The sequence below is a fragment of the Cucurbita moschata genome, unplaced genomic scaffold (assembly GCF_002738365.1).
Source record: "Cucurbita moschata cultivar Rifu unplaced genomic scaffold, Cmos_1.0 Cmo_Scf00002, whole genome shotgun sequence".
Lineage (NCBI taxonomy): Eukaryota > Viridiplantae > Streptophyta > Magnoliopsida > Cucurbitales > Cucurbitaceae > Cucurbita > Cucurbita moschata.
In genome coordinates, this window is record NW_019268518.1 from 5973077 (window position 1) to 5987966 (window position 14890).

Consider the following 14890-nt stretch of genomic DNA (forward strand, 5'->3'; position numbering starts at 1 on the left):
TCCAAAATATATATCTTATATTATTAAATATACCTATACTCTAATACATTTAGGAATATATGTTACGCATAAAACAACTATACAACCATAAAAAATAAAATAAAAATAAAAAAACTAAGAAGATTAGGTGAATTAAAATAAACCATATAATAAATGTAAATCTCAACGAGTGTGGTTATAGACATAAGTTACGTTCAACCAACAAAACTCATGGCAATTAAGGTTTATCAACGCTCATGAAAACTCGAGTTGATCCTCCATTCATCTTACCAGATGTGTAGATAACGAGGTCACCTTCACAACCTTCTCCCTTTTGTCCTTATGTTGTAGCGAGGTAGGGCGGTTCGCTTGAGTAGCTCAACCGCCCTTTAGTCCAATGCTCATGACACGCTACAGAACCTTCACCAGATCAAGGGATCAAGAAGGACATAGCTAGCAACGTAGGAGATGACTCGACATCAGTGGCTTCTTGCCACACTAGAATAAATTCAATATGTGGTTCCACCACTTCTCCATTCATTTTCAATACTAAACGTGAAACACGATGAACCAAGTCAAAATTTGAAATTTATGATTCTGCCTGTCCCTAAAGAGAAGTTAATTTCATCCTCTCCCAAGGAAAAACTCAGAAATTTGGATAGGAATATGTATAATATAGGCTGCAAGTAAGCACTCAAAGGAGTTGGATTCTAGAGAATCATCATAATTTAAACAGAACACATCCTGCTACTCCAGAATGAGTATAATGACAAGTCTCAAACTGTACAATTCAACAAGAAATGTACAAATAGAGGATCAACCACAATCAATCAGACCTATAAAGAGAAAAAGTGCCACGGGAACATCTCTCAAGGAGCATATCACTCGTCCTCGTCCTCGATCTCTTCAGGCAGCCCCAGGTCATCTCCAATTCCCTCAAGAAGTGTATCAACATCCTCTCCTAACTCCATCAACCTTGCGCTTAATCTTTCCACTTTACTTTGTTCTTGACCGAGGCACACAAGCAAGTCATTCAGTTCTGTCTCACTCTCCTTCTGAGCTTCCTCCCTTGCTTCTGCCTTAATGGCCTCGATATCTGGGCTAATGGAAACTCCTCCACTCTTCAAAGCTTTTGCCTCTTTTTCTAAATGGAAGTTTGCCTGTTCAAGACTGTTATACGCATCGGAGAGGCTCTTGAGATCAGATTCCATCTTGCTAGCTAAGTTTTGGTAGTAAGATGCGTCAGATTCAGCTTTCACTTTCTCTTCCTTGAGCAGTTCCAGCCGTTTAGATACTTCTTGGAGATCTCTTTGAAGCGTCTCTAGTTGGACTCGGTTGGATGGCCCACTAACTCTCTGCTCACTTGAGGACTCACTCCCTCCAGTTTTAGACAGGTCCTCGGCCAAAGTTGCATTTCTACCAAGAAGGTCCTAGAAATGGATCGGATTACAGTTACATTCATATCTAGGTCTAAATAATGGTGGAATAGGAAGGATGATTAAATTCTATAAACTTTTTTAGATATGAAAAATATATAAAGAGCATGTAGATCTAGAAATGAGTCTACAACAGACAATGTGTTGCATCCAAAAGCAGCTCCAATTTAACTAAAGATTAGGTCCCAAAATTTTGCCCATACACTCCTAAAAGTGTGCCAAAAACATAGAATTCAATAGCAGTATGCCACTATAACATTCCAAATTTATTAATTATTTAAGAATTAGTCACAAAGAATATAAGCAATGCATGCAAATATTTTACCTGTATCTCGGTGCATTGCTTCTCTACAAATGCTTTAAGCCGCTTGATGTACTCACCATCAGTTTCTCCTTTCCTCTGCTCTAGTTCTGCTGGCACCACAGCCACCTTGCTCTTTGGTTGACTATATACTATAACAATGCTCTCTCTAATATCTGCTTCAAGTCTCTTAACAGTGTTGATAAAATGAGAATCGAAAACAGATGAGAGAATGGGAAGCTCCTCGTCTTTCTGATTAGAAGAAGCATCCTCATCAACATCTTCAACTTCAGCCATACTAGCAGCTGTAGACCTTGTCAACACTTTCCGTGGTTCTAATGACTTGGAGGCAAAAAGAAAGCTTTTCTGCAGCTCATCAAACTTCAGAAAGTATGATGTAAGCCCAATCTTCTGGCTAAAGGTATCAACAATGGTAAAAGCATCTTTCTCACTATCACTTGATTTATTATAGATTACACACTCCCCCAAGATAACAGCTGCTAAACCCCTCATGAAAACAGTTGCGGTAGAATCTGCAACCAACTCAAGCAGATATGTGAGGTGGGGACGTGAATCTAGGAAGCACTGCACTGCACTGGGGCAATCAGCCAACCAAATGATTAGCAATTTCAATATGATTAGTTGAAGATATGAATTGCTGCTCAAGGCCGACTTCCCATTTCTATTTTTCATAGAAGAGGCAACAGCCAAATACTTCACCATTCGATGCATCAGAGGTTCAGGATCTCCCAAGGAATGCATGGGTGCTTCAAGTTTTATTTTCAATACCTGGGACATAGAAGTAAAAGAAAAAAGTATTTTCAAGTTTTATTTTCATCATCAATTTAGTCGAAGTCTTTTTGTTTTGTTTTGTTTTAATTAATTTTTAAAGAAACCGGACTTTAATTGAGAACTGAAAAGATACTTTTCATTCATGCAGTAGTTACGCAAACCAAACATTCATGCTTTACAGTCAATAAAAAAAAATTAGAATGAAAGGCACCTAGTTGCATACCCTTTCCTTGCACTGACTGTTGTTCTTAATCACGTGAGAAAGAACACTGGCAGCTCTGCAACATGTCTGCAAACATATTACCCAGATTGTCAATAATAGAGCTCATGCTATGTGTCCCTTAGGGAACATCCGAGAACTTACGATATTTTGCAATGCAGACACTCACACCATATAAAACGTTTAAGCATTTCTTTGATATTAAAACATATATTACCTCTAGATCGCCATCGTTTTCGCTCAAAGTAAGACTGCGAAGCAGCATGCTGCAAGAAAAACTTATTCAGATATTATCATTCACCAAAAACTAGAATAGTCCGCTAACTAAACTAATCGACTTTCAACTCATCTTCTACAGCAGTAACCAAAGAAAGGGTGCATTTAATAGGACACCAAAAGAACAATGCAGGATGGATGTGTGAATAAACCTTCCAAATGACATGTTAACATCCTCCTCAAGTGGTGCATGGATCATTGATTGTGGTTGAGGAATTAAAGTGGACGCCAACATTGTTTGCCCATCAGAGTTTTTCTGATTCCGAAAACATGTTAAAAAGAATAATAACATAGTAGAATTTTGAAATTAAAAACAAAAAAACAAAATAAATATGGAAGAAAATCCATTATATTTTTTTGTGAAGAAAAAATAAAAAGTTAAGGCAAAAATAACCTCACAAAAGCACTTAAAAACATAATCAGCAGCAAAGAATTCTTGGGTACTTGATGTCCGCAAAATGATCCGAAGAATTGAATTGAGGGCAGGTTCTTGCACATCATCTCCAAGGAATTTGCTAGCAATAGCATCAAGATTTTTGGGATGCTCAGTGATCAGATTGCCAATGCATTGTAATGCCTAACAATATGCAGGAAAATAAATATATTAAATGGTTAACTGGTGTCCACTAATGCATCAGTTATAGCTAAATGCAAACAAACTGAAGTAAGCTAAAATAAAGATAATTTGATATTTGAGCATCTAATAGATTGACCTATCTTTTCTTTTTTCTTTTTTTTCCTATTGGAGAACCATGGCATTTAGCCCAGCTTATGCACATCTCAATTAACCCCATAACTACAACTTTATGATCTCGAAGGTATTTGAGCTTTATCACTTGTTCCATAGATCTCTAATTGAACTCAGAATGGTTATTATAATGACATAGTTCAATAGTTAACAAGGTAGCAGATCCTCTGTCACACAACCACGATAAAAACTATGCATTCCCACGGCTGTAAATAACAGCTAATGGTTACAAAAATTAGGCTTACAGTAACAAATCGAGTAATGTATTGAAGAACAAGCCACAGAAAACTCTTATCTAATATATGCCTGCACATATTTGTAGGCACAAAAGCTTTGTGAAACTATAACTGCACAGAAATAGAAATATCGAAATCTGAGCAGATCTCTGAATCATAGGCGTTCCTAACATTATCATATCAATAGTGTAGATAAGACAAATTCCAGTTGAAGAGCAAGAATGAATCCAGGTAGGTGCCATAAAAGCTACAAGAAGTAAAGAGACAGAGAGAAGCTTCAGCTTCAGTTCCTAAAGACGATGAAAACATTATTATGCAGAAGTGCACCACAACAATCATCCTAGAAAAAAAATATTGACAACTGAAAAGTCTTATATCAGTGAAATAAATGAATTCTGTATTTTCTGTGAAATTGCTAATAGATTTTAATAACTGGAGGCGAAAGATTATATTAATCAATATCGTTGGGGCAAAAAACCAAAGCAGCTAGAAGTATAAACAATATACTAATTTCTAGACATGTTTCTGTCCATCAGTGTAAGTCCATAAGATGAAAGTGTTTGTGTGTATACGTGATTGACAGATAGTATGCTGTCTTACCGCACAACGGACAGGAACAGGGGCCCACTGGCTTTCAACACCTAACAGTAGAAGATGATCCAAAACCTTTTTCTGCAAAAAAAAAATTAAGGGCAAAGAGAAAATTCTTCATCAGAGAACCCCAGTTTTTCAATTTAAGAAAACATAGATAAAGTAATTGTTTTCTATTGCAAACCTGAACCAGAGTTGTTTTATTAGTCAGCTTATTTCCATCTTTTGCAGGATCAACCTTGGGATCTCCCATTATTAGCAAGTTTAGTGTTTCTAACGCGCTGAGTAGATTTACTGTCTACTGGCAAGATGTTTCAAGAAAAGTCACTGATAAGACTTCATGGACGTAACAATAAAAATGGCTTCATGTGATATACAAGTGCACAATTATCTAACCTTTTGTTGTGTGAAACTGTAAGTACTTCCTCTTGACTTAAGAATTGATATTAACGGATCAAATCCAATAGTTTCCCTCAGCAATACCTGAGTATAACATTCTTAAACCCTTTTAAAAAAACTAATAAACAAAAAGCAAGATATTAACAAAATACAGTGGAAAAAAGCCGCACACCTGATTTGATGCATTTTTCCTTAAAAGGTTGCTCAACAATTCTAGGCAATCCTGTTTAAAATGTACTAATTAATTAAACCCATAGCAAAGTCAATATATTTCTATCACCAGGAAATTCTTGGCAAATTAAAATAATGTGTCAAACATATCAGTACACAGAATTGAAAACTTTGTTCTTGAGGAAACGACCAGAAGAGATCTAAATTATGTCAAGCATAGTGACTTCCCACAGACCAACGTATGAGAAAGAGGCCCAAAAGCTCTCCCTAAGAAGTCTAGCATTTCCTCCAAAAAGTCTAGTGTATACTTCCAACCACAAAGCCTCTTTTTATAGAGAACTCATCACTTTCCTAAATAACTAAAACAGTTAAACTAGAAAACTATTTAATAACTATTACTAACTATTACTAAAATTAATTTAAAATTCTCAAACACACAACATCAAAACCTTGAGTGAGTTGTTCAAGAGCTCTATAACATTTTCTTTGTCAAAATTGAGAGTGAGTGTAAGTGGCAAGTGACCAATATTTTTGTCCAAAATGATTTAAAATTTCAACATTTACACAAATTCAATTTAATTTTGAAAAAGAAGAAGTATAAAAAAAAAATATTTTCTGAAAAAAAAAAGAATAAGTTTTTCAAAGGGATAGGAAAGTTTCAGGCTATCATTTCCAAATGTGAGAAATTTCATCAACTTTTGAGCAAAAGGAAAAAAATAGGGACCATATTTTATCACATGAAAAAAACAATAGATCCCAGAAGAGGAAAAACAACGATAATGCACACAAGGTATATCGGTAAAGAAAATGAAGTTTTCATTCATGAACTACCTGCACAACAACACCACCATCAGAGCCTCCTTCCTCTTTAATGATGCTAAAAACCTTCTCAAATGCACCTTCGAAAACTACAATTTTTTGAATTTCCTAAAATACAATAGAATTATTGGTTAGTGAAGGCCAAGTCGCCTTTCGAACCATCATTAATAAAATATGAATTTTAAATCTATATCATACATGAGAAAGAGATTTTAGGGAAGAAGCTATTGAATTCCTTTCAAGCCTTCCTACATCGTTTAGTCTAATCTAGACCTTTTCAATTTAACCACCCATTTCTATGATAAGTTATTATTACAATTAATATTACATAAATAAATTTTATGTATATTTAAAGAAAGGTAAACTAAATTTACAACAAGTTTTTCAATTTTTAATTTAAAATGTAGTATCATAAGTTTAAAATATTATTCTTAAGACATAATAGAATGAAAACTTCGTTTCTCCAAAATCGAATTTTGTTTTATGGAAAATGGTTTATTATTGATTAACTAGAAATCAATCTTGAGTCCAAAAATTTTTTCTTTTGGGAAAAAATGTGCGATAGATTTTAAATAATAATGTCAACTATTAATGGATAAATAAAATTATAAATTATTAAATACTTACAACTTTGATATTTCAATGGAAAAATTCTCATCAAGAAAGATATTTAAGTACAAAAATAACTTAAAACCATATAACTGAAGAAAGATCAAACCTCAGCTTCACGGGTCAAGTAAGTAAGCAATAACAGCGCCTCATTCCGTATAACCTAAAAGGAAACCATAACGATATTTTCATGAATGATTCTAATATAAGAATGGTATAGAAATGAAGCTTTTAACTACTTTTCGTTGTAGCTCCAAATGCAATGAAAGTTCAGTGAAGAGAAATTAAGCAAAAAAGTATTATTCTCAGGGGCACCAAAAGAGTGTGTCCACTGGTAAAAACATCTATGCTTTCCCACACCAGAGTCTAAATGTTCAACATTTTACTTCTAATTGAAAAGTTCAAGTCCTCACACCCTATGATATATTTTCTTTTAAATCCATAAATGGCCAACATGCTTATGTCTATCTCAATTAATCTCATAGGACAACAACGTTAACTCTACAGGTGGTTGTCAAGAAGAAACTTCTAAAAAGAAATTTTAATATCGAGATAGGTGGCCGCCACAAGATTGGGACTCCTAGCAAAGTTCATGTACCTTTTTTCTCTGGCCTGTTGATGGAAATATCATATGATATCCTCTTTACAATTCTTCCCTAATTGTTTTTTTTAGAGGGAAACAAATTTCATAGTGCCCCAGCACCTAAAGGTGTCTTACAAAAAGGACAACATCGGGCTCCCATTGTTTTTATTAAAGAAAATTAATCATAAATCTGAAGTCAATATAACACTATTTAGTATTGCTTTAATTTGTCCATTATAAATATATTCGTTCAGTTTAATATTGGTGTCAATATTTTGAAAATAAGTCAACATTGTTTTCAAACTAACTAATTACCAAATACAAATACCAACAGGAAACGTGAGGGGGAAAATGTGATACCATGTGGCAAGGTATTCCACTCACTGAAAATATATTGATGGATTATTTGGAGAAAAATAAATCTTATTTGAAGAGTTGATCTTTCAAAACAGAAGGTTAAAAAAGTATACCTCGCGATCCATAAGCATGTCCATAAGTCGAGTTATACCACGAGGAATGCTGAGAATGGCTTCCTGCAGCCTTAAGGGGAAAGTCCGCAATTCAATTAATGAGAACTATAAAAAGTAGAAAAAGAGATAAAATAAAATTAACAAACTGAGTAAATAAATATACCTCGTGGGAGAATTCGTAAGAAGAGCTGTCAACAGTTGAAGAGTATAATATCTGACATAAAAATCCTCTTCTGACTGCAAAAGTTCAGACAGAAACCCAAAGAAGGGAGGGGAAAAGTGGTCACATATGGAATTGAGTAGCACAAATGCATAAATAAACCTATAGATATCAAAATATATTTAAACATAAGAGGAATTACTGACCAAAAGACTCAAAAGAAGAGAGATGCTGTCTGATTCCCTTGAAAGCAAATCGGAGTTCATCAGAGCTGGTTGGACTTGATCCTTGGACCCTTTAGCATGATTGATAGGAGTTAATGCACTCACAAGAGTTTCCAGGGCCCCCCGAACCTGGACTCAAGAAATGGAACATATTACTAGACACGCTAAAAAATTTAAAAGTTTCTTTCTTTTTGAGACATAAAAAATTTCATTGATAGATGGAATCTACACAAGACAACATAACAACAAAAGCTCTCCAGCTAAGACAGACAGTGTTGAGAGTATAATTATAAAAAAATTTATATATAAATAAATAATGACTTCGTGCAGCTGGTCAAATTGAACTAGAACAGAAGCATTTAAGTAAACTAGCAGCGTATAATAATTGATTAAAGTTTTCACTGCATAGAAATAACCATAGAATTACCATATAATATTATCTTTAATTCCTCCAAAACTTCTTGAAACAGGCAATAACATATACTTTTTTTCCAGAATGAAAGCATAACTAAGCGTCATAAAGCAAGATTTAATTTCTCAACAACAGGGAAGCAAAGGACAGTTAAGGAACTGCAACCATTTCAACATCATCTCGTTCCTCCTTCAGAACACTCATGAGCACAGGAAATCCTACAAAAACATATCAAATATATCTTTTATTTGTAAATTTCACATAATCCATGTAAGTAAAGTCAGATGACAATCAAAGCACAAGCACATACCCATTGCACCGAAAGCTAGCTGGGCAGCACGACTTTCAGCTACAACAGACTGAAGCTCCACCATGGCAGTCCTCCTGTCCTCTGCAAGCTGACCATTGCTAATGCGATCCAATACACGTTCAACATAGCTATGGAAAGGGGCAACAAAATTAACCATAATATATACGAAAAGTTACAGTAAATGTAAACATTAAGATTCAGGAACAGGAATTAGCAGTTGGGGCAAGCGCACGTTATGCAACTTATCCATCATCCTATTAGAAGCACGTGGCATCTGCTTACCTATCTTCATTGGATGAAGAATTCTCATTACCGAAAACAAGCCCAACCATACCCTGCACGAACAACGCAATCAATTACACAGGAGAAGAAAACCAATTGAAGATTATTTAAATACAAAGATAAAACACAATGCTATAAACGTATAAACAACAACAAAAAAAAGCTCCACATTATTACTCTAAACCACGTAATCCACGAAAATTAGGACAAAGAGGAGAAGGAGATCACCTTGTAACCAGAAACCAGATCCATATTCGAGTAAGAATCTCAAAAATCCAGAAACAGAAGCCGGCGCAATCGCCCCGAACCCAATACAACCTTCGGAAATGTCTAACACGCAATCCCTAATAGTGAGAGCTCTAACCCAATCATTAAAAATCCTAGAGATGAAAAAAATGCAACGATACATGAAATCGATCGAAGAAATAGCCGCCCAAAAGGGAACAGAATCCCGATTAGAAGAAAGGAAACGAACCAGAAGTTAGAAACAGAGTGGCTGATCTCGGCGTCCGGCGATTTCCGGTTGACAGCGATGGAGTGGTATTGCTATTTCCTTCACAAGCGCTCTGTGTCTTTTGACCAAAACGGAAATACGGAGCCTTATTTTTCGGTTTTTTTAATTCATTTTATATATATTAGGGATTTCTGTAATTATAATTAGAAGAGCTGGGCTTCGATGGGAAAGACAGGCTTAAGGCCCACATATTCAGGCCTGTGATTGAGATTTTGGGCCTCCAGACAAACACGTTCCCGGCCCATATATAACAAAAAAGACAAATTTGCCCTTAAATAAAACGGGTTCTAAAATTAACTTTTGTTCATATTTGAAATAACAATGATAATATTTGCTCCACATAAAACGTTATTAGAATTGATTATTGAATTATACACATTTTCACAATTAATATTTTTTCAAGAAATTACATTAAAATTATTAAACATTATGCTAATAAAATCTGTATTAACCATTAATATATAATTAACCAAATTCATCAACTATTATGAACTATTTTTTTAATAACTAGATAATAAAATATTTAATTGTATTACATTTTTCAAACGCTAGTTATCGCATCTAAAAAGTTATTGGCTCGAGGTATTTTCTTTACCCCTTCTTATCCTAAAAAGATCGGGGCACCTTGCGTCCACGAATCGTTAACTATCTTCTAGCCCAACTACGTCTTCCGACTTAATCTTAGGCTCTGACTCACTCTCCGTGGACAAACCTTGCAGAGGAACCCTTTAATGTGTTGGGCATTGGATTCTCACCAATGTTTGTGTTACTCAAGCTAACAATCTCGCTTCCGCTCTGTCCACTACTGCTTGCGCGGGTGCTTGTCTCTAAGGCATAACGCTCCCACAATTTCAGAAGATCTCTTAGCCCCATTCATCTTCGACAGAGTAACTGAATAATTGTTTATAGCACTATTTATCCACATATCACTTGTACTCAATTTTGATCACATAATCGATAATTCAAAAATTTAAATCCCGAGTCTTTTATGAAATTAGGAATTTTACTTTTCTAATAGAAAATTATGGGCTGACTTATATTATTAAAACATACGTATATATCTATTTCATATGATAATGGTAAATATAGTTTTGTTTTTCTAAACTCCTTTGGTCATCAATTGAATTAAAAATATAACTAAACTTTGCCTTTATTTGTTTTTTTTCTATTTTTATCTATTTTTTAATTTAAAATTAAATATGTTATTTTGACAATAAAATTTAATATTCTTAAAGTCTCTTTTAAAAAAAATGTGAAAGTCAATAATTTTGCATCATTCAAACGAACGTCATGATGTATGATTTATATATTTATTTTTAAAAAATCTAGATATTTTTAGTATAGAAATAATTCAAGCCATAAATATTCATTTAAATGTGTTGAATTATTATATTAAAAAACCCAACAAAATTTGGTGCCTCTTGGAGTAATAATTAATTAAAAAAAAGCTAATTAAATTTAAAGATAAGAAATGGGGAGAACAAGTCAACGGGAGAGTACTAAGATTTCACAATCCCCACAATAGCCAAAACCATGTGGACTTAGCTGTCAAAGAAGAGCTCGCTTCACAAACACAGCGGACCCAACTTCTCTTGGTAACGGTTCTAATGCACATTTCTTATCCACATGGCATCTAATGCGCCCGGCTTAATTTCAACATGCATTCATGTTTTTAACCCCTAAATTATTCAAAATTTTATTTTACCTTTGGTGAAATTAATGTTTTAATAGATTTTTAAATTAAACTATAAATAAAAATTGCAATATATTTTAAATGAAAAAAAAATTATACAATATGATAAGTTTACATATAAAAACTTTGGTTTAAAATAAATTAATATCGTAACAACCAGTTGTGAATATTTTAAAAGAAGGCCGAAACTATTTTTAATTTACTTTAAAAAGGCAACAATAAAAAAATTACCTAAAAAAGAAAAAGAAAAATAGCCTTGAGTTATGCAACCAACAAAGAAGAAACGACAAGTTTCACGTTTCTCCTTTTATTTGACAATATTTTATGTTAAATATTTCACTTCTTTTCGCAATTTAATTATTTTTAAAAATAAATATTTATGGACGTTATTAAAACTGAAAAAACACCCGATCTCATAAGACAAAAGCACATGCCAATAATTTATATAATAATAATAACATAGAACAACGTGTACCATGGTCACTTTTAATAATTTGTTTGTTATTTAGTATTTAAAATTTTTAAAAATACATTTTTTATCCTAAAATTTATAAATACAATTTCAACCCCAGATGAAAAATTTAAAAATAATAAAAGAAAAATATTCCCTTAATTTAATTAAAAACAAACTTTTGGAATATCTGGAGATGTAATTTAGAATGAGTGAAATTAAAATCAAACTTTTCGTAACTATTAATTTAATTCTAAATGGAATAAAAGAAAAATAATATATAACGGTTTACCAAATATCCCCATAGCTGGCAGTCCATTGGATCAGCATCTGGGATTTGATCCAACGGTTAGAAAGAGACCAAGACGAGAGCACACAAGATATTCCCTTTTGTTGAAAAGGTTTCTGAATTTTTGGGATTTTTTTTGGAAATTTGAGGGATAAAATAAAATAAAAATAAAAATAAAAAGAAAATAAAAAAGAAAAGAAAAAGAAAATTGAGGTTAAGCACCATTTCTGTATATCAATCTTTCAGTCCTCTCTCTTTTGCGGCCTATCTCTCTCACCTCTGGAATTCTGGAATTTAGAGTTGCTTTTGTGAAACAGCGGAGAGCCATCAAAAGGCCCACCAACGGCTACAACCGCGCTATTTCGGCGATGAATCAAAGCGTTTAAACTAAGCCCCATTTCCATTTCTTATATACCCACTGCTCCAAAATATCTCATCCATTTTTTGTTTTGCTTCGCCTCTTTTGTGGGGGGGGTTTTTTCTTTTCTTAATCTCACCCTCTAGGATCTGATTTTTTGGAGTTTTGATTCAGAATTTGAGGATTTATCCCGCATTTTCTGTAATTTTACGAGTATTTTTGTTGTTTATCATGTCTGATGGGTATTACAGCTCCAAGAAGACCGATGATATTTGTGAAGACGTTTGTGGCCAGGTCTGTTAGTTTCAATCCTCTCTGTTTCTGTTTCTTCGCTTGTTTTGAATCTGCTGTATTCGACTTTTTGGGATAAGAAACTTGTTTGTTTTGTTCCTTCTTCTAAACCCTTTTGATTGAACTTGTCCTTCGTGAAATACCCATGAATGGCGAGAAAGGTACGGTTATCTTCAATTGTCTAATGATTGTTATTCTTCGTGTTCGTTCTGTTTATGAGCACAATGGTTTGATTTGAAGTGTGCATTGATTTGGGATTCAATCAAATTTTGCTGTCCTTTTCAATTTATAGCTAAGATTTCCTTTTCTAGGTGTTCTAATTTCGCCTTAGTAAACGAATCGCTTCGTTTTTCAACGTCCTGTCGTCCCCACTCTTGATTTTCCTCTTGTTTTTGCATCTGGAAATGAATTGGTGTCTTGAATCTTTTAGATCGACATGTCCTTTGATCCTTGATTATGTTCTTCAATGTTTGTTGTTGTTGTTGTTGTTTGTACCAGGGGCCTCGTGGAGCTTTAATCTTGTCAAGATTTCGATGTATTCTTCGAGGATGGGATTTGAAGACACTACTTTCTTTCTTTTTCGCTGTTCCACTCTTGATATTGTTCATATATCTCCATGGCCAGAAGATCTCTTATTTCCTTAGACCCTTATGGGAGTCTCCTCCTAAGCCATTTAATGAAATCCCTCATTACTATCATGAGAATGTATCAATGGAGTCTCTCTGCAAACTTCATGGTTGGGAAATGCGTGAATCGCCGAGACGAGTCTTCGATGCTGTTCTGTTTAGTAATGAAGTTGATATCCTGACCGTTAGATGGAACGAACTGTATCCTTATGTGAGTCAGTTTGTGCTTCTCGAGTCGAACTCTACGTTCACCGGTCTGCCAAAGCAGTTGGCTTTTGCAAACAACAGGGAGCACTTTAGCTTCATTGAGCCACGGTTGACCTATGGGATGATAGGGGGAAGGTTTAAGAAAGGAGAGAATCCATTTGTTGAAGAGGCATATCAAAGATTGGCTTTGGATCAACTTCTTAGGATTGCAGGGATACAGGATGATGACTTATTGATCATGTCTGACGTCGACGAGATCCCAAGCGCTCACACGATAAACCTCTTGAGGTGGTGCGACAATACTCCACCCATACTCCATCTGCGACTAAGGAACTACCTGTACTCCTTCGAGTTTTATGCAGATGACAAGAGCTGGAGAGCTTCTGTCCATCAGTACAAGCATGGTAAAACACGGTATGCTCATTATCGCCAATCCGACGAAATCTTATCAGATTCGGGATGGCATTGTAGCTTTTGCTTTCGCCGTATCAGTGAGTTCATATTCAAGATGAAAGCATACAGCCATTATGATAGAGTAAGATTTTCTCATTACTTGAACCCCAACAGAATTCAGGACAAAATATGCAAAGGAGAAGACCTATTCGACATGCTTCCAGAAGAGTACACGTTTCGGGACATAATCGGGAAGATGGGACCAATCCCTCGGTCTTACTCTGCTGTTCATCTCCCATCATTCCTTCTAAACAATGCTCAGGAGTACAAATACTTGTTACCAGGTAACTGCAGAAGAGAAAGTGGCTAAATTATGAAAGAACAAGAACGAAGAAATGACTTTGTAAATGTTGAACATAAACAGATACCTATTTTGAAATTTGATGGCTGTAATGTGGAGGTAGTTAAAGGTTGTGTGTCCAATGAAGTTGAGGCTGAAATGGAAACTGAGGGCAGAGGCTCCATACTGTTGCAGCTGAGGGAACTGATTGTAATTGCTATATTGGGTTATTAGGCACAAACCACCAATGTCTTCAAAGTTGAATCACATTCCCAAGCTTGTCTTATAGGTATTGCTTATTAGGTAACACTGTAATTTCCACCATCTCTCTCTGTATTGATCTTAGAACACTGTCACAGTGCTCATTTGTTCCTTTCTCAATAGTTTTTTCTGAAAGTGAATAGAAATGCTAATGGTCTTAGATATCTGTTTTCTCCTTTTTTCTCTTCTTAATGTTTAATGTGTAATTTGTGGTGTGACCTCTGAAAATGCATACTGTTCTTGTTTTCCTGTACCTCTTTGGGATACAAGCTTAAACCTAAAGAACCAGGAAGGTTTAAGTCATAGCGCTAAGAATAGCTTACCTTTCAGTTTTGTAACAGCCCAAGCTCACCGTTAAGTAGATATTGTCCTATTTGAGCTTTTCTTTTCAAGCTTTCTCTCAAGGTTTTCAAAACGTATCTGTTGGGGAAAGGTTTGTTTCATTCCCC

The 14890-nt window shown here is 34.6% G+C and overlaps 2 protein-coding genes across 4 annotated transcripts; one reads left to right on the top strand and one right to left on the bottom strand.

The window, feature by feature from the left end:
• Nucleotides 1–632: 632 nt before the first annotated feature.
• LOC111459768 (golgin candidate 6) lies at nucleotides 633–9635 on the bottom strand. Of its 3 annotated transcripts, none has more exons than XM_023102823.1 (20): nucleotides 9494–9635; nucleotides 9247–9362; nucleotides 9019–9071; nucleotides 8737–8864; nucleotides 8592–8644; nucleotides 7997–8143; nucleotides 7794–7867; nucleotides 7631–7700; nucleotides 6687–6740; nucleotides 5981–6076; nucleotides 5151–5201; nucleotides 4976–5062; nucleotides 4764–4877; nucleotides 4589–4660; nucleotides 3399–3581; nucleotides 3157–3260; nucleotides 2946–2994; nucleotides 2732–2797; nucleotides 1741–2505; nucleotides 633–1409 (listed from the first exon to the last, which is right to left on the bottom strand). In XM_023102823.1, the coding sequence occupies exons 2-20, from the start codon at nucleotides 9268–9270 to the stop codon at nucleotides 861–863; spliced, it is 2739 nt and encodes a 912-aa protein (XP_022958591.1). In that variant the 5' UTR covers nucleotides 9271–9362; nucleotides 9494–9635; the 3' UTR covers nucleotides 633–860. The 3 variants fall into 3 exon arrangements, with proteins under 3 accessions (XP_022958591.1, XP_022958598.1, XP_022958581.1); XM_023102830.1 differs by having other exon boundaries at nucleotides 9247–9348; nucleotides 9494–9622; XM_023102813.1 differs by having other exon boundaries at nucleotides 9247–9398; nucleotides 9494–9622.
• A 2554-nt stretch (nucleotides 9636–12189) lies between these two features.
• On the top strand, nucleotides 12190–14607 carry LOC111430084. Its single transcript, XM_023066233.1, has 2 exons — nucleotides 12190–12617; nucleotides 13113–14607. The coding sequence occupies exons 1-2, from the start codon at nucleotides 12555–12557 to the stop codon at nucleotides 14208–14210; spliced, it is 1161 nt and encodes a 386-aa protein (XP_022922001.1). The 5' UTR covers nucleotides 12190–12554; the 3' UTR covers nucleotides 14211–14607.
• The last annotated feature ends 283 nt before the right edge of the window (nucleotides 14608–14890 follow it).